This window comes from Triticum aestivum, chromosome 4B (genome assembly GCF_018294505.1).
Source record: "Triticum aestivum cultivar Chinese Spring chromosome 4B, IWGSC CS RefSeq v2.1, whole genome shotgun sequence".
In the NCBI taxonomy this organism is placed as follows: Eukaryota; Viridiplantae; Streptophyta; class Magnoliopsida; order Poales; family Poaceae; genus Triticum; species Triticum aestivum.
Window position 1 is genome coordinate 490,160,038 of NC_057804.1, and position 23,627 is coordinate 490,183,664.

A 23,627-nucleotide genomic window follows, 5' to 3' on the forward strand; every position below is an offset into this window, starting at 1 on the left:
AGGAGCCGAGAAAAAGAAGGGGACTCTCAAGGGAGGGGAGGGGAGGGTAGGGGAGGGAGAGGGGAGCCTCCCCCAATTCGTATCGCAGGGAGAAGGTAACACGGTTGTCTACGACCGTAGATGTGCGGCAGATAATATTGCGACCGAGAATCACCCACTCACTCGCCTTCTCCTCGCTTCGTCGTCTACATATACCCGGCCGCTCTGTTCTCGTGCTCCCTCTTCCACTCGTCTCGCCATTAATTAAAACTCCGGAAAACAATTTCCCTCTCCCAAATCCTCCGGATATAGCCCCCCTACCACACCCCAGCAAACTCTCACGCGCGCGCGAAGCATCGGCTCTGTTGGATCCCCCCTTTGCCTGGACATTTGATTCCCCCCGAATTTCCCATCATTTTGGGTTTATCGGCCATCTGCGGCGGCAGCTCGGGATAGGGCTCGCGGGGATGAGGCTGCATGGGGATGTGTCGGATGATGAAGAGGAGGATGCGGTGATGGATCCGGCACTGCTGTCGTCGTCATCGCCGCCCGCCGGTGCGGCGGCGGCGGCTGCGTCGAGGCTGGTGGTGGGCTACGCCCTCACGAAGAAGAAGGTTAAGAGCTTCCTCCAGCCCAAGCTGCTCTTGCTGGCGAGGTAAAAGCCTGGATCACCGCTTATGGAGATGGACTCCATTGATTGATTGATTCATGGTGGATGCAGGTGGTGAATGTTTTTTTTAGAGAAAGGGGATATGTTTCTTGTTTGCTGAGTGGGGAGTATTTTCACAAAACATGAAAACATAAGACTTTTTTTTCTGGTACAGAGGTGTTGAAGACTTGAGGGTGTTGCTCTTGGAGGAAAAATGCTGTTCTTGGACTAGTTTATGAACATCAGTAGTACTTTACTTGAACAGGGCAGAGGTGACAAAGGGGTAGTAATGAACTAGTAATTGATGTTCAAACCAATATAGTTTCTGCAGTGGGGGGTGGAATGGAATGCTATTCTGTTCCTTATAGCACTTGTTAATCAGTGATGGAATCAGATATCAACTGGAGTAAAGTTAGTGAGAGCGGCTAGTAAGAGTGGCTTCTCAGTGAAGCATGCTGGTTTCTAGATTAGAAATTCCAGTAGCATCGTTAGATGCCATATACGCGTGCCAATGTTGGCAGTTACACTGCATGAGGGGATGTCCATGGTCTATAATTTTATATTATCATGTCCACTTGACTAAATGCTTTGTGGTATGCTAATCCTTGTTGCCTGGCATCTGGGATTCTAGTTGGAATATTCCCATGGATAAGCACATCACATGGATTATGACAACTTGTTGATGGCAATATCTTTCCTGGGATCATTTCCACTTTAGTGAATGCGTCGCTAGATTTGATGGCAACATGGACCACTGACAAACAATTACTCCCTCTGTCCCATAATATAAGAGCGTTTTTGACACTAGTGTAGTGTAAAAAACGCTCTTATATTATGGGACGGAGGGAGTATTTTTTCTTGAAAATACTACTGACAAACAATCTTTGAGCTGGATATCTTGTTAGTTACCTGAATTAAGAGCTAAATGCATTCAATTATTTGCTGGTTGGTTCTCAGCCTATGAACATAATAAAAGGATGTCGAAAAATAAGGAAAGATGAAATAACAAGGAACTCTCCCTTGCAAAATTAAAATTTACATTCTGAGACTGATATATGTTTTGATTTTAGAAAAAATAAATGTACACTCAGAGGGTGGGTGCTCGAGTTTAAGGTTTATATATTTGCACATCTTAGAAAATTCTCAAGATTCATAGATGTATATCATGTTAGAGCATGTGGGTCTGCAAAGAATCATGCTAAATTATGATCAAATGTTTCCTGTACAAAAAGACAAATGGCTCAGTTTTTTATTCATGTACTTTTATTGTTTAAAAACCTATAAAAACAAATGTGCACTTTACCCTTGTGAGTGGCTTCACAGGCGAAACAACATAAGTAAGGCATGTATTCTGGTAGAAAAACATAAGCAAGGAACGGAAACAAATTTACAAGCAAAATGTTCTTTTCAGGAATTGAACAAATTTTGCTCGGTCAAATTGTATATCTGAAGTGATTAATATTTTTAGTTTGTTCATTTATCCCTGCTGTTGAGTAACTCGAAATATGAATGTTTTGACATGATGCTGGTTTCCATATAATTCCTTTTTATCCTTTGCAAGGTACCCTTGTGACTTATTCTGATTTGTATTTGATTGAGTATTCAGGCGTCCCTAAAAGCAAAATAACCCAGCTGAGTTGGCGATGCACTTCTTTTTTTAAAGTTCAGCAGAGAGCTTGAATTTGACTTGGATGATTTTGTCTACTCACTTATTATAAGTTTATAATCACTACCCTTGTATGCTGACTAGTTGCCAAGATTTTATTTTAGTGCTACTTGACATCTTCTTAAACATGTGCATTTTGCTTTGTCAGGAAGAAAGGAATTAGTTTCATACCAATTGATGAGACTCGTCCTCTCTCCGAACAAGGCCCATTTGATATTATCTTGCACAAGGTTAGCCAAATACTTCCTAAAATATGTTTTGAAAGTCTGTGGATGCATAGGTCTCAGAACTAAGATTGTCTTACATATTTTCTCCAATTGTTGTGTCTATACGGTTTGAATATTGAAAGAAGTGACTTCTGCTTAATATTTTTAAAATATTATGTCATGATACGTTTCTTGCTTCCTTCTGCAGAAAACTAGCAAGGAGTGGCAGCGGTTTCTGGAGGTAATACTAGACTACAGGTGTAGAAACCTGATGATCTGCAAATGCATGCGTACCATACTGATACAATATGCACGCTCGTCATACATTTATCTAATTTTTCTTGTATAGTTGGTACCATGTCCTGGGAAATCAGTAGTCAGATAGCCCCTCCGTCCAGAAATAGATGGCGTTTCAGATGTTGACACAGTCGCCAACAAACATCTTTGAAAAAGAAACCTGTTATGAAAATGTGATTCCTGTGAAATCCAATGATATTATTTTCTTCTAGTCAACCCAAATATTTTTTTCATATATTGGGAGTCAAAGATAAAATTTCAACTCAATGAATTCTAGGAAGTCATGTATTTTGGAACCTTGGTAGTGTTTATCCTGTCTGCGGCAATGACAGTTAGTATAGTTAATTATCTAATGCAAAAAAAGAAGTCGTAATTGTCTACTGCAGCTCCCTGTGAAAAGCTTATCATAATTGTTACACTTTGCTCTTAGCTTCTAAATCAAGAATTCCCCTTCTCTGTTGATTTTTACATTTAAAATATTTCATTCTGTGAAGGATTATCATGAAGTGCATCCAGAAGTCACTGTCCTCGACCCACCCAATGCCATTGAGCATCTGAACAATCGACAATCGATGCTTGAAGAAGTAGCAGATTTGAACCTGTCCAGTTTCTATGGTAATATTGCAGATGCGTAATACGTCTGATAATGATATTTGTGCTATGAATATAAGCCCATTTGAACTGTTTGGGCGAGTGCTGTGCATTTTCTCACCTCATGTGAGTATTGTGGTTCTAGAATGTGCATAGATCTGAACGCATATTCTATGAGTGGAAGAGTGGAAGCACTCACCCACACAAGCACGAAGTCCACTCATAAAAATAGACATTGTAATTTAAGGTTTTCTTTGTGCATAAATTACTGATTTTCTTGCTTTCCCTCTTGTAATGAAATGGCAGAGTGCCTGCCTGTTTTGTAAAAAAAGGTTTCTCTGAATGTTTATATCTTGTGAGTTGATATGTGTTTCATGACCAAGTACATTGACACATCATATTCTCACCTAATTCTCGTGTAACTGCAGTCCTAGAAAAGGATTGCTTTCAATAGAAAGGCACCAACAAGATCTTCTTGTTGACAAGGGGGGCTGACAATCTTATTTCTGTCCTTTTGAACCATTTGTGTTTCCAGTTAAGGTTGCTATGTAAATCATCTTCAAACTTAAGAGAGCACTAACCCCGATAATTGCGGGAACACTGGGTAAAATTTCTTGTTTACTTGTTTTCTGCTGGGTGAGTCCAGTGACAGATTTTGTTCAATTGGATAGCAGTATCTTTCTGATTTATCGTGAACACGTAGCATATTGACATGCAGGCTACTGAAAGTGCATCCCCAGCTTACTTCTGTGAAGGACTTAATATGTTTTTTTTTGCTCATAAGGACTTAATATGTTTACAATAGTATATAATATAATTTTTATGGTTTGAATTTTGGACCATCGCAGAAGAAGTTTGCACTCCACGCCAAGTGGTCATTATGAAAGATCCGTCCTCTATACCAACTGCAGTTGCCATGGCTGGGCTAACCTTGCCATTGGGTAATTTGTTCAAATCTTGAAATTATCAGTTGCATGCTTCTTGAATCTTGATTTGTATTTGTTGCTCCTTTCAAGACACACTTCACTTTAGTTGTTATATGAGAGTTTAGATATCAGCTATGGGCATCATATGATTTGCACTAGCTGTAATATCACGAGTCATGACACTGTACAACCTAGCTACATGGATGCTTTCGTTCTGTTATGTGAAACATATGCTTCACTCATTACTGAACGATTACAATATAAACAGGCATGCACTGTATGACAAACAAGGAAGGGAATGATAAAATGATATTATTGACATTATGTTGCAGAAATCCTCTATGATTATTTAGTTTGGTGATTTATATGTTACCTGATTCTATGTGCATGCTATGTGGAAACATGTCCTGCAACTTGCCTGTCACATTTGGTGAATTAAACACTAGTTTGAATGAGGATGTAAAGTGAGTAGGGTTGGCCAGTAGTGCATTTGGGAGAGATAGACACTTAGACTAATATTCAAGTTTGATGTTGTGATGTTCTCCTTCCAGTTGATAATTCCCAGTATCACATATTTAGGCCATTTTCCCTGCTGTAGCTCCAGTATTCTGCTTCTGGGGCTTTGTCTTATTCTCCTTCAATGTGTTACATGGGACTTCCTGTTTGTTATGTGTGGAACTAGTAAGTGGAAATTTCTGATGGGACGCACTTCTGTTTGTTGCAGTTGCCAAGCCATTGGTTGTTGATGGAACATCTAAATCTCATGAGCTATCTCTGGCATACGATGAGGCGTCCTTGCCAATGCTTGATCCTCCTCTGGTACTCCAGGAATTTGTGAATCATGGTAACTCCTGATTCTTTTATCTGGCATATGCTTTTTTGCTCTGGATTGGTCGAATCGTGGCATCTAATTTATTAAATCTACAGGTGGGATCCTCTTTAAGGTGTACATCATTGGTGAAGCTATACAGGTTGTCCGCAGGTTTTCTCTTCCTGATGTTAATACCTATGACTTACTAAACAATGTTGGCATCTATCGACTTCCAAGAGTTTCATGCGCTGCAGCAAGTGCAGATCATGCAGACCTTGATCCTCGTATTGCAGGTGGGTCTTCTGCAGTGTTTCCAATTTATCTTTGGTTTAACTTTATTTTCTTTTTTGAATTGATTCTGTTCCAGTTTCATACTAACACAAAATTGTGTTTGGTATGAAGAAAGTGAAGTTAATAGTTTTATTATAATCTCAAAGTTGAGGAGAAAATCGTTCAATAAAAAATAGTTGTCTTGTAATGCATTATGTTTGCCAAGAGCTTTTTACTGCACCAAATGAACAGTTTTCATTACTGAACAGAGCTTCCTCCGAGACCACTTCTAGAGAAACTAGGCAGGGAGCTTCGTGGTCGTCTGGTATGACCGCACTGGTTCTTAACTATGTGTAGCTATTATATTTGTTGCCTCACCTGACATGTTAAAATTTGCAGGGTCTAAGATTGTTCAACATAGATATGATTAGAGAGCTTGGAGCAAATGACCGGTACTATATAATTGATATCAACTACTTCCCAGGTGTGTAGTTATTTTATCTCTCACATGGCTCTGCATTTCTTTTCTTCTGTTTATGTGTTCATGAAGAACTTGCTAGGCCGAAATTTTTATCCCAGCTGAGGGGAAAAGAAATGTATCGTCGCGACATATCTCTGCCCGTGTAGGTCAATTTAACACTGTTCAAGTAGGGGTATCTTCTCCACTACCCAAGGTTGGCTTGGCTGGGGGATGAGTAGTCTTGCTAATTGTATGTTGTTCATCCGGGTGCAGATTGTTCTTAACCATTACAGGTAACTTCATCCAAGGTGAAGATTGTTAGGAATATGACATGTAAATCATGCAAGACATTTTAATGCTGTGTAGTTTCATTGATGCTGTCAGATCAGTTCCTATGGAGACAGCAATACACGCTACCACAGAAGTTGCTTTTGTTTTGTTCAGTTAAATGGGCAAGTGTTGCATGTAAAATTACAGCAAAAACGTCATGGTCTTGACTCTTGACGATTTCACAGCATGGTAATTTCCTTGCAGTAGCAATTCTTGACTGTCTAGGAAGTAATGCTGCTGTTTTCATTTTTTCTGCAGGATATGGGAAAATGCCTGGCTATGAGCACATATTCACCGATTTCTTGCAAAGTCTTGGGCAAAACAAATACCAAAGGTGCTTGAGCGGAGGCTGAAGCGCTGGTAGCCATACTTGTTCACTAATGTGCATATCTTGGATACATAAGCTGGAGCCCAAGGCTTGAAGTCCCAAACTTACATGTTTTGTCAGAAGTGGCGCCACATACACAGGGTCGGGAGTAGGGGGAGAGAAAGAAGAACTCGAATGGCCTTGTGCCCATCTTGTATAAATCACGGTTATTTTGATCATAGTTTGGTCTCAAATGCTTTCATCAAACAGGATCAACGCCATCAACCCACCATGTATGATATTGATCAGTTAAGCTACATACAGTGCATCACAGTAAGCAATATTCAAAATAAGACAGCATCACCTGCTTCCAGGTATAGTTTGACACTACAGAGAACTAAATGCTCTTGTAGGGGGAAATTCAATCAGATTGCAAAGCTTCTAACCTTCAGTCAGAAAATCTTGATAAATTGAAGCAGGTAGACATGACTTGGTGCAGGCTTGGAGCATGAGCAGCTGCTCGTTCCGCGGCACTTTTTAGCTGCTGCAGACTAGACACACAAGGAGTGTTTGCATGTGCCTGCATTTCCAGTAAACCTATTTCTGTTTGTTCGGCAGTAAATGAGCTAAGTTGCAGTGTGTATAGAAATGGCCTGTACTTTCTAAGGCAGGATGATGTTGATGCTGCCTCATGTGGAAGAGCCATGTATCGATGACACAGGCATGCCCAGGGAAACTAATTATAGAGGTAACATGCGAACATCCCTTTTGGAGGCTGAGTTCAATGGAGGCCAGGTTTTGAAAAATTCAAAATTCACCGAAATTCATAGTTTCATATTTCAAAAAATTCTGACAAAAATATGGATATGCGTGGAGGCATAATGCACAAGTGTGTAAATTTTCAGGATGAAATCCGTTGAAATGAGGGCAGTGCAAAAAAAGGGGGCTTTTTAGCCCATGATACTATTCATCCTTCAAGGCCATGAATTTGTCTTTTTTTTGTACAAATTGCATTTCAAGGTAGTTCATCCTGAAAATTTACATACATGCGCATAAGATTTTTGTTTACTTGTATTTTTTTAGTTTTTTAAAAACTAAAAGTTTGTATTTTGAACTTTTCAAAAAAAAAAACTCAGCCTTCATGGATACCGAGAACCAAAACGCCTCACTCGGTAACACGATCCTACTCAAATAGTTAAGGACTTGCATGTTCCTATTGTTCAGAGAAAGGCTTCACGAACTAAACCCAGCAAACTTTCTCGATAATGCATTTTTATTGACTCAAAATGCAGCATCAAGCGGATACAAAGCATGATGAGCAACATCCGAAAGGCTTCACGAACTACACCCAGCAAACTTTCTTGATAATGCATTTTTATTCACTCAAAATGCAGCATCAAGCGGATACAAAGCATGATGAGTAACATCCAACATCATACTCGGCATCTGCATAACTAAAATGCACACAACCAACACTAACAAACTTAAAACTAAAAGAATATAAAAAAATTGACATAACAACAACTGTAGAGTCATATAGGATTGACACTGCGTGATGTGGGACGCCACGGAAACAATCGTTCATGGTGCCAAAGAACTCAAAAGGAGCAGCAACTATCTCTCTCAAATGGCAAAGAACAAGAGGAAATACTCTTAAAAAACAGCGGATAACTAGCTTGGTTTACAAGGATGCAACCCAAACAATGAAACTTGTAAACCTATGGAAAATCACAAGAGAGAACCACAAGGATCATATATGAATTGAGGACAGGCCCTCCAATCTACACACACGAGCTAACACTCAATGGTACTAGTGCTCTCAGTGCAACACAACCTCACAGACTATTTACAAACATAAACTCAGAAATCTCACCCCCCCCCCTTCACATGGAACAACTGGGAAGTACTTATACTAGAAGAACCTACTAGTTAGGTGTGAAAACAACATAAATGAAGGGTAAATTCGTGAGCTCCAAGCTGTAGCAGGAGCAAACTTGTTGAACCCCGCGCTGTAATTAATTTCTGGACAACTTGCATGAGAACTTGCACAACTTTTGACTCAAAACCTCAAATGATGCACCGTTTTTTTGAATGAAAGCCGACTTCAAAGACCATCTTTTCCAGCCTCTAAAACGTGCTAGACCCTTCTAGAATTAATTAGGTTTAGGTCGAAAGTTGGAGCTAGAAATCTGATGTGTCATTTCTTCCAAAATAGGCACCGGAAGCTTCCCAACTAAGATAATGGTCTTGCCCATGTCTTCCTTTGGCTGCTCTAATGGTTTAACATATGTGTTAGCATGAACCTCACTCTTTGATGCCTTGGTCATGATCTGGTCCACATCATCCTCCTTCCTTCAAACAAAACCGTCATCGGTTCCGAGGTATTCTTTTTGGGCTTCTTTACGTGTGGGAATTGCTCAACATTGAGTGTTTCATCCACCATAGGTTTCAAGACATGGTTCACTCCTCGATGCATGAAAGAATACTTGTTAGATCTCCCATGGTGAGTAGCATCATGATCAAACTGCCACGGCCTTCCCAAAAGAAGATGACAAGCTTGCATTGACACCACATCACATACCACTTTTTCCACATAACTTCCCACTGAAAATTGCATCCTAGCACGATGTGTAATCTTCAGTTTACCAACACCATTCAACCACTTAACATAATATGGCTGGGGCTACCTCCATGATGATATCCCAAGAGCATGCACAAGATCACTACCGACAATGTTATTGTAGCTACCTCCATCGATGAGTACCTTGCAGTTTTTTTCCTTGATCTTGCAAATGGATTGGAACACATTTTGTCGTTAGCCCTTCTCAACAATAGGAGCATCATCATGAGCCACTTTGCGACCATGAGATTAACACCATCTCCTCCATCTGAACTCAGAGGTGCTCCGCTCTCCAAAGTACAATATTTTGCATCTTTCTTCTCATATTCAAATTTGTCACTTGAGTCATCAGTGACATATCCATCATTTGTGAGAAGCACCTTCTTCAAATTAGGTCAATCCTTCTTGAAGTGACCTCTACCATTGTATGTATGGCACTGAATATTACTAATGCGAGTCGCATGAGTATTGGAAGATTCAACCTTTGATGCATTAGCTTCTTTTGTAGTCATCTTGTTGTGTGAGCAAAAATCTACAGGAACGCTTCCATCTACTTCTCGCTAAACTGAACCTCTCCAAGTACTTGATGTATAGGTTTGGCGACACTTTTGCCGCTGCTCTACGCGAATAGCCTGATGCACAAGTTCTTGCAAATCTTGATATGTAACCATCTCTATCCTTTCTTGCACATTTTCATTCAACCTGTGAAAGAATCTTGACATTGTGGCCTTTTTGGCTCATTCACCATTGTCCTAATCATCACAATCTCCATCTCTTTATAGTACTCATTAACACTAGAGTTACCTTGGCACAACCGTTGGAGTCGATTGTACAAGGTTCTTGTGAAATGTTCACCTCTGCAATAGATTTTTTATTTGCACCCATGTCTCCAGACGACCTCCAACACGGCACAATTGGTTCCACCAAATCAAAGCATATCCGGTAAAAATCAATGGATGCATATCGTACCTTCTTCTTCTTTGTATAGCGATGGCTATCAAAGATATGATCCACGCGCATCTCCCATTCCAAATAATCATCGGGCTCGGTTTTCCCATTGAACGATGGTATGGTAAGTTTGAATTTACCAATCCCGTCATCTTCATGGTCATGATGAGCACGCACATGATCTCTTCCTCCCATGGCAAATCCTTCTTGGCCTTCTCCGCGACGATCATGATGAGCACGTCGTGGTCGAGGCTTGTAGTAGTTTCGAGCATCATTAGAGTGGTCTCTCCAATGCTCTCCATGGTTGTCCTGCTGTATGGGGAGTTGTCGATGTCGACCCCGTGTAGCAAGCCCATCTCGTGATGGAGATGGTGGCGCCCAAGTAGCACCTCACTGGTCATGGTGAGCATGCCGAGGTGGTGGAGCATAGTAGCTATGAGCATCGCCTGAGTAGACGTGGATGTGCTCTCGATGCCCCTCCTCAATGTGGCATTGGCCCTGCTATTCGGGGAGTTGTCGATGTCGACCCCGTGCAGCAAGCCTATCTCAATGGAGTTCCTCGGTGAGGGAGTCGATTCTCCGGCCAAGATTGGTCTCCATGACCAATGTGTGCCTTTCCACCTTGCTCAGCACATACTCTCGTGTATCCTCCAATGCCAACACATAGGCGGGCTGCAAGCTAGGATCATACACGGGAAGTGGCAGCTCCTCCTCCATGAGGCGCCCACCTCCATGCACACCATCAACACTGCTGGTCCTCCTTGAACACATGGAAGCTTCTTAAGAACAAAATCAGCAAGAGAGAAAATAGCACCATGATCAACCAAAAGCTCTGATGCCAAGATGATGCGGGACGCCACGAAAATGATCTTTTACGGTGCCAAAGAACTCACAAGGAACACCAACTATTTCTCTCAAATGGCAAAGAACACGAGGAAACACTCTCAAATAAATTGCAGCGGATAACTAGCTTGGTTTACAAGGATGCAACCCAAACAAAACTTGTGAACCTATGGAGAATCACAATAGAGAACCACAAGGATCCTATATGAATTGAGGACAGACCCTTCAATCCACACACATGAGCTAACACTCAATGGTACTAGTGCTCTCAGCACAAACACAACCTCATCGGATGTCTACAAACATAAACTCACAAATCTCATCCCCCCTACACATGGAACAACTAGGGAGTACTTATACTATAAGAAACTACTAGTTAGTTGTGTAAACAACACAAAATGAAGGGTAAATTTGTGAGCTCCAAGCTGTAGCAGGAGCAAACCTGTTGAGCCTCGTGCTGTAATTAATTCCTGGACACCTTACATGGGAACTTGCACAACTTTTGACTCAAGACCTCAAATGATGCACCGTTTTTTTGAATGAAAGCTGACTTCAAAGACCATCTTTTCCAGTCTCTAAAATGTGCTAGACCCTTCTAGAATTAATTAGGTTTAGGTTGGAAGTTGCAGCTAGAAGTCTAATGCGCCATTTCTCCCAAAATAGGCATTGGAAGCTTCCCAACTAAGATAATGGTCTTGCCCATGTCTTCCTTTGGCTGATCTAATGGTTTAACATTTGTGCTAGCATGAACCTCACTCTTTGATGCCTTCGCCATGATCTGGTCCACATCAATGCGTATGATGAAGGAAGTGTTGGAACAATCCAGAGATTATGCTGCCACCCATGTTGGGTAAAGACCTCCCTGACCGCCTTGAAAGTGGTTGGTACTCTGTTCGGTGTAGCATAGACCACATAGGAAGCGAGTGCGTATAGCAAAAAATAACTTGCAAAAGAGAGGTGTTTTTACTCAAAAATCAAATCATTTCTACACAGTCAAAGCACCCATAATAAGGTATATGCTCCCACTCATGTTAGTGTTTTGACCTTATTTGGAATTTCGTCCAACTAACGACCAAAAATATTGACAACACTTGTGGGTGGATACAAATTAGAGGCTATTTGGATGACTGATCACGTAGAACGTGCAAACTTGTAATAAAAAAAGGTGTTTGATTGTCTCGTCATTAGTACAAAAACTACACTTCTTGTTTCCTTGTAAATTGCGACGGGAGAGATTGTCTTTGCTTAGCACAACTCCTCTACAAAGATACCACATGAAGATTTTAACTTTTAGTGGAATCTTCGACATCCAAACTTTGTTGTTATTATCCATTGGGACTTCTGAATGTGTGAGCGCACGGTGCATAGAGTCCTAGATGTAGTGATGTTCTGGCGAAACACATCCCGTCCTTGTGTCAAGTTAATCTACTCCAATCGGGGTAACATATTTTGTGACGATGTCAATCAAATCCCGTCTAAAAGAAATATTCGGTGAGAATAAACTGAGCACCTTTGCTAGAGTATCAATCTTATCGCGAACAGTGCGGTACAAAGCTGGATATTGTTGTCGGAGGCTGGCATTGCCTAGCCATTTGTCTTTCTAGAAACTAATGTTTGGCCCGTGTTCTACCGCGAAAGATCCAAAGTGGAAAAGATGTTTCTTTGCTGCCATTAGACCATCCAAAAGTGTGAGTCACCAGGTCAATAGGCATGTGACGCAGCTTTTGGCCTAGATACTTATTGTGCGACAGGGTTTGCCAAATGCCATCCTCAATAAGTAGTTTGAACTACCATTTACTAAGTAGTCCACCATTCTTGACCTGTAGGTCATGAATGTCAAGTCGAACTTGGACTTTCGGCCTACAAACCATGCTCCATTTGGCTAGCCTATACATTTTTTAATTCATTGTCCTCTTGCCAATATAATCTGGATATGAAATAATCCAGTCTTTGCAAGACCCCTTTTGGAAGTTGGAAAAAAGAAAACATATAAAGAACCATTCTTTATAAGGATATATATGATCAAGACCAATCATCCTCCAACAGAGAGCAACTTGCCTTTCCAACTGCTCAACCGTTTCTCTAAGCGCTTCTCTAAATGTTCCCACTCCGCATTGGTGGGACGCTGATAATGAATTGGAATTCCCAAATATTCAATCGGGAATTGGCCTTGCGCGCAACCAAATAGGTCAACATAATCATGCACCGCCTCACTGGCCTCTCCAAAGTAAAACAATTCACGTTTATTAAAGTTAATTTTAAGGCTTGCTATCTACTCAAACATTGAAGCAATAATTTTAGGCTTTCAGCCATATCCAGGTCATGTTCCATAAAAAAGTTGTATCATCGGCATATTGCAGAATAGAGAGGCCATCATCCACATGGTGTCGCACTACTCCTGCAATTTGACCGTCCTGCTTGGCGCGGTCAATCAGAATATCCAACATGTCAGCAACGATATTAAATAATATTGGAGATATGGGGTCACCCTACCGTAGTCGATTTTTTATCTAAAAGTAATAGCCTATGTCATCATTGACTTTTACAACCACACTACTTATAGTAACAACTTTTTGGATCCACTAGCGCCTTTTATGGAGAATCCTTTCATTTTAGGGCATGTTGAAGGAACAACCATTTGGCCCAACGTTTAAGTATATAGATTTCGTGACATCTTTATCCTCATCTATACATGTCCTTTGGGACTAGAAGCAAAGTGAAATCTAAATTGGAAGTAGCAATGCATGAAGAATTGGGAGCCATATAGAATGATACGGGAAAAAGAAACATCTAGAGGAAAAACTAGAAAGCAAAAAAAAACCTCCTACGTCGCGCCCGTGTGCGACGGGGATGGCAACCCTAGCTGTTGGGGAACGCGGTAATTTCAAAAAAATTCCTACGATCACGCAAGATCTATCTAGGTGATGCATAGCAACGAGAGGGGAGAGTGTGTCCACGTACCCTCATAGACCGAAAGCAGAAGCGTTAAGTAACGCAGTTGATGTAGTCGAACGTCTTCGCGATCCAACCGATCAAGTACCGAACGCACGGCACCTCCGTGATCTGCACACGTTCGGCTCGGTGACGTCCCTCGAACTCCAGATCTAGCTGAGGCCAAGGGACAGTTCCATCAGCACGACGGCGTGGTGATGGTGATGATGAAGTTACCGGCGCAAGGCTTCGCCTAAGCACTACGATGATATGACCGAGGTGGAAAACTATGGAGGGGGGCACCGCACACGGCTAAAGATCAACTTGTGTGTCTTTGGGGTGCCCCCTCCCCCGTATATAAAGGAGGGAGGGACGAGGAGGCCGGCCAGGGGAGGAGGCGCGCCATGGGGGGGCAATCCTACTCCAAGTAGGATTCGACCCCCCTTTCCTATTCCAACAAGGAAAAGGGGGAAGGAGGGGGAGGAGAGAAGGAAAGGGGGGACGCCCCCTAGTCCAATTCAGTTTGGGCTAGGGGGGGGGGGCGCCACACCTTGGCCCGCCTCCACTCTTCCACCACTTGGCCCATGAGGCCCAATGACCCCCCGGGGGGTTCCGATAACCCCCCGGTACTCCGGAAAATACCCGATACATCTCGGAACCATTCCGGTGTCCGAATATAGTCTTCCAATATATCAATCTCTATGTCTCGACCATTTCGAGACTCCTCGTCATGTTCGTGATCTCATTCGGGACTCCGAACAACCTTCGGTACATCAAATCACATAAACTCGTAATACCAATCGTCATCGAACGTTAAGCGTGCGGACCCTACGAGTTCGGGAACTATGTAGAAATGACCGAGACACCTCTCCGGTTAATAAACAATAGTAGAACCTAGATGCTCATATTGGTTCCTACATATTCTATGATGATCTTTATCGGTCAAACCGCATAACAACATACATTGTTCCCTTTGTCATCGGTATGTTACTTGCCCGAGATTCGATCGTCGGTATCATCATACCTAGTTCAATCTCGTCACCAGCAAGTCTCTTTACTCATTCCATAATACTTCATCCCATAACTAACTCATTAGTCACAATGCTTGCAAGGCTTATAGTGATGAGTATTACCGAGAGGGCCCAGAGATACCTCTCCGAAACACGGAGTGACAAATCCTAATCCCAATCTATGCTAACCCAACAAACACCTTCGGAGACACCTGTAGAGCATCTTTATAATCACCCATTTACGTTGTGATGTTTGATATCACACAAAGTGTTCCTTTGGTATTTGGGAGTTGCATAATCTCATAGTCTAAGGAACATGTATAAGTCATGAAGAAAGCAGTAGCAATGAAACTGTAACAATCATAATGCTAAGCTAACAGATGGGTCATGTCCATCACATCATTCTCCTAATGATGTGATCCCATTCATCAAATGACAACACATGTCTATGGTTAGGAAACTTAACCATCTTTGATTAACGAGCTAGTCAAGTAGAGGCATACTAGGGACTTTATGTTTTGTCTATGTATTCACACATGTACTAAGTTTCTACTTAATACAATTCCAGCATGAATAATAAAACATTTATCATGAAATAAGGAAATAAATAATAACTTTATTATTGCCTCTAGGGCATATTTCCTTCAGTCTCCCACTTGCACTAGAGTCAATAATCTAGTTCACATCGCCATGTGATTTAACACCAATAGTTCACATGTGTATGTGATTAACTCCCAAAGGATTTACTAGAGTAAATAATCTAGTTCACATCGCTATGCGATTAATACCCAAAGAGTACTAAGGTGTGATCATGTTTTGCTCGTGAGAGAAGTTTAGTCAATGGGTCTGTCACATTCAGATCCGTATGTATTTTGGCAAATATACTATGTCTGCAATGCTCTGCATGGAGCTACTCTAGATAATTGCTCCCACTTTCAATATGTATCCAGATTCAGACTTAGAGTCATCTGGATTGGTGTAAAAGCTTGCATCGACATAACTCTTTATGATGAACTCTTTATCACCTCCATAACCGAGAAACATTTCCTTAGTTCCCACTAAGGATAATTTTGACCGCTATCCAGTGATCTACTCCAAATCACTATTGTACCCCTTTGCCAAACTCATGGCAAGGTACACAATAGGTCTGGTACACATCATAGCATACTTTATAGAACCTATGGCTGAGGCATAGGGAATGACTTTCATTCTCTTTCTATTTTCTGTTGTGGTCGGGTTTTGAGTCTTGCTCAAATTACACCTTGTTATATAGACAAGAACCCCTTCTTTGACTGATCCATTTTGAACTCTTTCAAAAACTTGTCAAGGTGTGTATTCATTGAAAAAACTTATCAAGCGTCTTGATCTATCTCTATAGATCTTGACGCCCAATATATAAGCAGCTTCACTGATGTCTTTCATTGAAAAACTCTTATTCAAGTATCCCTTTATGCTATCCAGAAATTCTATATCATTTCCAATCAACAATATGCCATCCACATATAATATTAGAAATGCTACGAATCTCCCACTCACTTTCTTGTAAATACAGGCTTCTCCAAAAGTCGGTATCAAAGCGTTTATTTCAACTCCGAGAGGGTTGCACCAGTCCATAAATGGATCGCTGGAGCTTGCTAACTTTGTTAGCACCCTTTGGTTCGACAAAACCTTCTGGTTGCATCATATACAACTTTCTTCCAGAAATCCATTCAAGAATGCAGTTTTGACATCCATTTGCCAAATTTCATAATCATAAAATGCAACAATTGCTAACATGATTCGGACAGACTTAAGCATCACTACGGGTGAGAAAGTCTCATCGTAGTCAACTCCTTGAACTTGTCGGAAACCTTTTGTGACAAGTTGAGCTTTATAGATAGTAACATTACTATCAACATCTGTCTTCCTCTTGAAGATCCATTTATTTAATATAGCTTGCCGATCATCGGGCAAGTCCACCAAAGTCCACACTTTGTTCTCATACATGGATCCCATCTCAGATTTAATGGCCTCAAGCCATTTCGCGGAATCTAGGCTCATCATCACTTCCTCATAGTTCATAGGTTCATCATGGTCTAGTAACATGACTTCCAGAATAGGATTACAGTACCACTCTGGTGCGGATCATACTCTGGAAGACCTACGAGGTTTGGTAGTAACTTGATCTGAAGATTCATGATCATCATCATTAGCTTCCTCACTAATTGGTGTAGGAATCATCGGAACTAATTTCTGTGATGAACTACTTTCCAATAAGGGTGAAGGTACAATTAACTCATCAAGTTGTACTTTCTTCCCGCTCACTTCTTTCGAGGGAAACTCCTTCTCTAGAAAGGATCCATTCTTAGCAACGATCTTGCCTCCGGATCTATGATAGAAGGTGTACCCAACAGTTTCCTTTGGGTATCCTATGAAGATGCACTTCTCCGATTTGAGTTCGAGCTTATCAGGTTGAAGCTTTGTCACATAAGCATCGCAGCACCAAACTTTAAGAAGTGACAACTTTGGTTTCTTGCCAAACCATAGTTCATAAGGCGTCGTCTCAACGGATTTTGATGGTGCCCTGTTTAAAGTGAATGCAGCTGTCTCTAGTGCACAACCCCAAAACAATAGTGGTAAACTAGTAAGAACCATCATAGATCGCACCATATCCAATAAAGTGCAGTTACGATGTTCGGACACACCATTATGCTGTGGTGTTCCAGGTGGCATGAGCTGTGAAACTATTCCACATTGTTTTAAATGAAGGCCAAACTCGTAACTCAAATATTCTCCTCCACGATCAGATTGTAGAAACTTTTATTTTCTTGTTACGATGATTCTCCACTTCACTCTGAAATTCTTTCAACTTTTCAAATGTTTCAGACTTGTGTTTCATTAAGTAGATATACCCATATATGCTTAAATCATTTATGAAGGTTAGAAAAATAACGATACACGCCACGAGCATCAATACTCATTGGACCGCATACATCTGTATGCATTGTTTCCAATAAGTCACTATCTCGTTTCATTGTTTCGGAGAATGAAGTTTTAGTCATCTTGCCCATAAGGCACGGTCCGCAAGTATCAAATGATTCATAATCAAGTGATTCCAAAAGTCCATCTTTATGGAGTTTCTTCATGCGCTTTACATCGATATGACCCAAACGGTAGTGCCACAAATAAGTTGCACTATCATTATCAATGTTGCATCTTTTGGCATAAATATTATGAATATGTGTATTACCACGATCGAGATTCAATAAACCATCAACATTGGGTGTATGACCATAGAAGGTTTTATTCATGTAAACAGAATAACAACTATTCTCTGTCTTAAATGAATAACCGTATTGCAATAAACATGATCTAATCATATTCATGCTCAACGCAAACACCAAATAACTTTTATTTAGGTTCAACACTAATCCCGAAAGTATAGGAACTATGCGATGATGATCATATCAATCTTGGAACCACTTCCAACATACATCGTCACTTCATTCTTAACTAGTCTCTATTTATTCTGTAACTCCTGTTTTGAGTTACTAATCTTAGCAACCGTACAAGTATCGAATACCCAGGGGCTACTATGAACACTAGCAAGGTACACATCAATAACCTGTATATCAACTATACCTTTGTTCACTTTGCCATCCCTCTTTTCCACCAAATATTTGGGGTAGTTCCGCTTCCAGTGACCATTTCCTTTGCAGTAGAAGCACTCAATTTCAAGCTCAGGTCTAGCTTTGGGCTTCTTCACGGGAGTGACAACTTGCTTGCCATTCTATTTGAAGTTCCCTTTCTCTCCCTTTGCCCTTTTCTTGAAACTAGTGGTCTTGTCAATCAAAACTTGATACTTTTTCTTGATTTCTACCTTCGTCGATTTCAGCATCACGAAGAGCTCGGGAATTTCTTTTGTCATCCCTTGCATATTATAGTTCACCACGAAGTTCCAGTAACTTGGTGATGGTGACTAGAGAACTCTGTCAATTGCTATCTTATCTGGAAGATTAACTCCCACTTGATTCAAGCAATTCTAGTACCCAGACAATCTGAGCACATGCTCACTACCTGAGCTATTCTCCTCCATCTTTTAGGCGAAGTATTTGTATGAGGTGTCATACCTTTCGACACGGGCATGAGCCTGAAATACCAATTTCAGCTCTTAGAACATCTCATATGCTCTGTGGCGTTCAAAACGTCTTTGAAGGCCCGATTCTAAGCCGTAAATCATGGTGCACTAAACTATCAAGCAGTCATCATATTGAGCTAGCCAAAGTTCATAACGTCTGCATCTGCTCCTGCAATAGATCCATCACCTAGTGGGGCATTAAGGACATAATTCTTCTGTGCAGCAATGAGGATAAACCTCAGATCATGGACCCAGTCCGCATCATTGCTACTATCATCTTTCAACTTAGTTTTCTCTAGGAACATATAAAAACATAGGGAAGCTATAACGCGAGCTATTGATCTACAACATAATTTGCAAAATACTATCAGGAGTAAGTTCATGATAAATTAAAGTTCAATTAATCATATTACTTAAGAACTCCCACTTAGATAGACATCCCTCTAGTCATCTAAATGATCACGTGATCCAAATCAACTAAACCATGTCCGATCATCACGTGAGATGGAGTAGTTTTCAATGGTGAACATCACTATGTTCATCATATCTACTATATGATTCACGCTTGACCTTTCGGTCTCTAGTGTTCCGATGACATATCTGCATATGCTAGGCTCGTCAAGTTTAACCCGAGTATTCCGCGTGTGCAAAACTGGCTCGCACCCGTTGTATGTGAACGTAGAGCTTATCACACCCGATCATCACGTGGTGTCTCGGCAGGAAGAACTGTCACAATAATGCATACCGAGGGAGAACACTTATACTTTGAAATTTTAGTAAGGGATCATCTTATAATGCTACCGCCGAACTAAGCAAAATAGGAATATAAAAGATAAACACCACATGAAATCAAAATATGTGACATGATATGGCCATCATCATCTTGTGCCTTTGATCTCCATCTCCAAAGTACCATCATGATCTCCATCGTCACCGGCATGACACCATGATCTCCATCATCTTGATCTTTATCAACGTGTCATCACATGGTCGTCTCGCCAACTATTGCTTTTGCAACTATTGCTATCGCATAGCGATAAAGTAAAGCAATTATATGATGCTTGCATCTTATGCATAAAGAGACAACCATAAGGCTCCTGCCAGTTGCCGATAACTTTAAAAAACCATGATCATCTCATACAACAATTTATATCATGTCATGTCTTGACCATATCACATCACAACATGCCCTGCAAAAACAAGTTAGACGTCCTCTACTTTGTTGTTGCAAGTTTTACGTGGCTGCTACGGGCTTCTAGCATGAACTGTTCTTACCTACGCATCAAAACCACAATGATTTTTGTCAAGTGTGCTATTTTAACCTTCAAAAAAGGACTGGCCATAGTCAAACTCGATTCAACTAAAGTTGGAGAAACTGACACCCGCTAGCCACCTGTGTGCAAAAGCACGTCGGTAGAACCAGTCTCATGAGTGCGGTCATGTAATGTCGGTCTGGGCCACTTCATCCAACAATGCCAACGAATCAAAGTAAGACGTTGGTGGTAAGCAGTATGACTATTATCGCCCACAACTCTTTGTGTTCTACTTGTGCACAAAATATCTACGCATAGACTTGGCTCGGATGCCACTGTTGGGGAACGCGGTAATTTCAAAAAAATTCCTACAATCACGCAAAATCTATCTAGGTGATGCATAACAACGAGAGGGGAGAGTGTGTCCACATACCCTCGTAGACCGAAAGCGGAAGCATTAAGTAACGCGGTTGATGTAGTCGAACGTCTTCGCGATCCAACCGATCAAGTACCGAACACACGACACCTCCGCGATATGCACATGTTCAACTCGGTGACGTCCCTCGAACTCTAGATCCAGTCGAGACCGAGGGAAAGTTCCGTCAGCACAACGGCATGGTGACAGTGATGATGAAGTTACCGGCGTAGGGCTTCGCCTAAGCACTACGACTATATGACCGGGGTGGAAAACTGTGGAGGGGGGCACCGCACATGGCTAAAGATCAACTTGTGTGTCTTTGGGGTGCCCCCTCCCCCATATATAACGGAGGGAGGGAGGAGGCGGCCGGCCAGGGGATGAGGCGCGCCATGGGGGGGCAATCCTACTCCAAGTAGGATTCGGCTCCCCTTTCCTATTCCAACAAGGAGAAGGGGGAAGGAAGGGGAGGAGAGAAGGAAAGGGGGCCCACCCCCTAGTCCAATTCGGTTTGGGCTAGGGGGGGGGGGCGCACGCCACACCTTGGCCTGCCTCCTCTCTTCCACCACTTGGCCCATGAGGCCCAATAACCCCCTAGGGGGTTCCGGTAACCCCTCGGTACTCCGGAAAATACCCGATACATCTCAGAACTATTCCGTTGTCCGAATATAGTCTTCCAATATATCAATCTCTATGTCTCGGCCATTTCGAGACTCCTCGTCATGTTTGTGATCTCATCCGGGACTCTGAACAACCTTCGGTACATCAAATCACATAAACTCATAATACCAATCGTCATCGAATGTTAAGCGTGCGGACCCTACGGGTTCGAGAACTATGTATGAATGACCGAGACACCTCTCCGGTCAATAGCCAATAGCGGAACCTGGGCGCTCATATTGGTTCCTACATATTCTACGAAGATCTTTATCGGTCAAACCGCATAACAACATACGTTGTTCCCTTTGTCATTGGTATGTTACTTGCCCGAGATTCGATCGTCGGTATCATCATACCTAGTTCAATCTCGTTACCAGCAAGTCTCTTTACTCGTTCCGTAATACTTCATCCCGTAACTAACTCATTAGTCACAATGCTTGCAAGGCTTATAGTGATGAGTATTACCGAGAGGGCCTAGAGATACCTCTCCGAAACACGGAGTGACAAATCCTAATCTCAATCTATGCCAACCCAACAAACACCTTAGAGACACCTGTAGAGCATCTTTATAATCACCCATTTACGTTGTGACGTTTGATAGCACACAAAGTGTTCCTTCGGTATTCGGGAGTTGCATAATCTCATAGTCTGAGGAACATGTATAAGTCATGAAGAAAGTAGTAGCAATGAAACTGTAACGATCATAATGCTAAGCTAACAGATGGGTCATGTCCATCACATCATTCTCCTAATGATGTAATCATGTTCATCAAATGACAACACATGTCTATGGTTAGGAAACTTAACCATCTTTGATTAACGAGCTAGTCAAGTACTAGCATACTAGGGATACTATGTTTTGTCTATGTATTCACACATGTACTAAGTTTCCAGTTAATACAATTCTAGCATGAATAATAAACATTTATCATGAAATAAGGAAATAAATAATAACTTTATTATTGCCTCTAGGGCATATTTTCCTTCACTAGCCACCCTGTCGGGACCCACTCCGCCTCTCCTCTCCTTCCCTGCTGACCCTAGAGGGCGCGGTTGGGTGAAGCCAGGTTGGCGACGGGGTATCTTCGTCTCCTCGCACGATATTACAGGCGTAGGACGATGATGCAGTTGTTGGGATGCAGTGCTAGTAGGGGCGTTGCAGCGGGCGGCTCATCGGCGTTGGGAGGTGACAGCGGCATGGAGGTTGTGCGTGCCTGGTGGGATGGTGACGGCGTGCGGCAGGAGGCTATGGCAGTGGTGCTTTGGCCAGATTTCGCCTGGCGGGCGGCATGGGTCAGAGGCTACTGCCTTGCCTTCCAGCGGTGGTGGCTGACAACGACGATGGATGTTGGGCCCATGCTTGGGCCGCTAATCTGGGCTGAGGCGGGCCGGGTGGCGGGTGGGCCTGTGGCGGGGGCAGGGGCGCTATAGTCGTGGTCTAGCAGGTGGCGTAGGGTAGCGGTTCTAGGTCCGAGTCAGCAGTAAGAAGGGTTAGGAGGGTGCCAGTGGTGCATGTTGTATAGTACCCAAGAAGTAGAGGGTTTGTGCGAGCATCCTCCATATACTCCTCATTGGACGACAAAATCATCAATTCCTAGGTTCCTTTTTTAGCATCTTTTAGTAAAGGCAACTCCAAAGCGGATCACCAAAACAGATACATCAAATGTCCGCGGATAGCCATATGGGCGGACGCCATCCAACCAGAGTCACTAAATCCAGCCAAATTTGAATGGATATTTAACAAAAGCGGTCGAAATTTCAGGTAGACTGGACAATATTGTTAAATTTTGATATATCTATACTACTATTAAACAAGAGAACAGTTTCTTTCCTAAATACACCCGACCTAATGTACACACAACACCTTAAAGCAATTAGAGCCACAGAATCAAATTCACCCATTTAGATCTAACCGTTAACATAACAACTAACCTCACCGAAAGTACGCTTAGCAATTCTTTCCAGCGGACGAAAACTCTGTCGTCCGCCGAATCTCTACTCCTAACTAGTAAAATGCCCGTGCGTTGCTACGGGCTGCAATGCTTATAACATGTCGGTGCGTGGTCGACCATTTTTCGGATATAGGACAATGGGCATGTGTTGCAACAGGGTATATATTTTCTTAAAGCTCAACACTAACCGTGTCTAACATAGTTATAGGAACCTCGTGCACATTAGACAACATGTCTTGCACATTAGTAAAATGCCCACGAAATGTTCTGTAGATGAAAAGAACACTCACATATTTTGTCCCTCATATTTTATTCTGAGTTCATGGATAAATGTGCCAAACAAAGACACTATTGCATTTGCGGCGTGCTGCCAAATTCTTAAGAAA

General features: G+C 41.9%; 1 protein-coding gene across 1 annotated transcript; it reads left to right on the forward strand.

Moving 5' to 3' along the window:
• Positions 1-206: 206 nt before the first annotated feature.
• Positions 207-6,879, forward strand: LOC123092886 (inositol-tetrakisphosphate 1-kinase 2). The gene is made up of 10 exons (XM_044514736.1): positions 207-634; positions 2,443-2,524; positions 2,709-2,741; positions 3,292-3,412; positions 4,237-4,329; positions 5,039-5,158; positions 5,242-5,418; positions 5,665-5,720; positions 5,795-5,879; positions 6,444-6,879. Exons 1-10 carry the CDS (start codon positions 447-449, stop codon positions 6,536-6,538), a joined length of 1,050 nt encoding a protein of 349 aa, XP_044370671.1. The 5' UTR covers positions 207-446; the 3' UTR covers positions 6,539-6,879.
• Positions 6,880-23,627: the final 16,748 nt, after the last annotated feature.

Coding starts and splice junctions, on each gene's coding strand:
- LOC123092886 (XM_044514736.1), top strand. CDS start 447: ATGAGGCTGCATGGGGATGTGTCGGATGATGAAGAGGAGGATGCGGTG. Junction 3,413..4,236: donor GAACCTGTCCAGTTTCTATG/GTAATATTGCAG, acceptor GGACCATCGCAG/AAGAAGTTTGCACTCCACGC. Junction 4,330..5,038: donor TGGGCTAACCTTGCCATTGG/GTAATTTGTTCA, acceptor TGTTTGTTGCAG/TTGCCAAGCCATTGGTTGTT.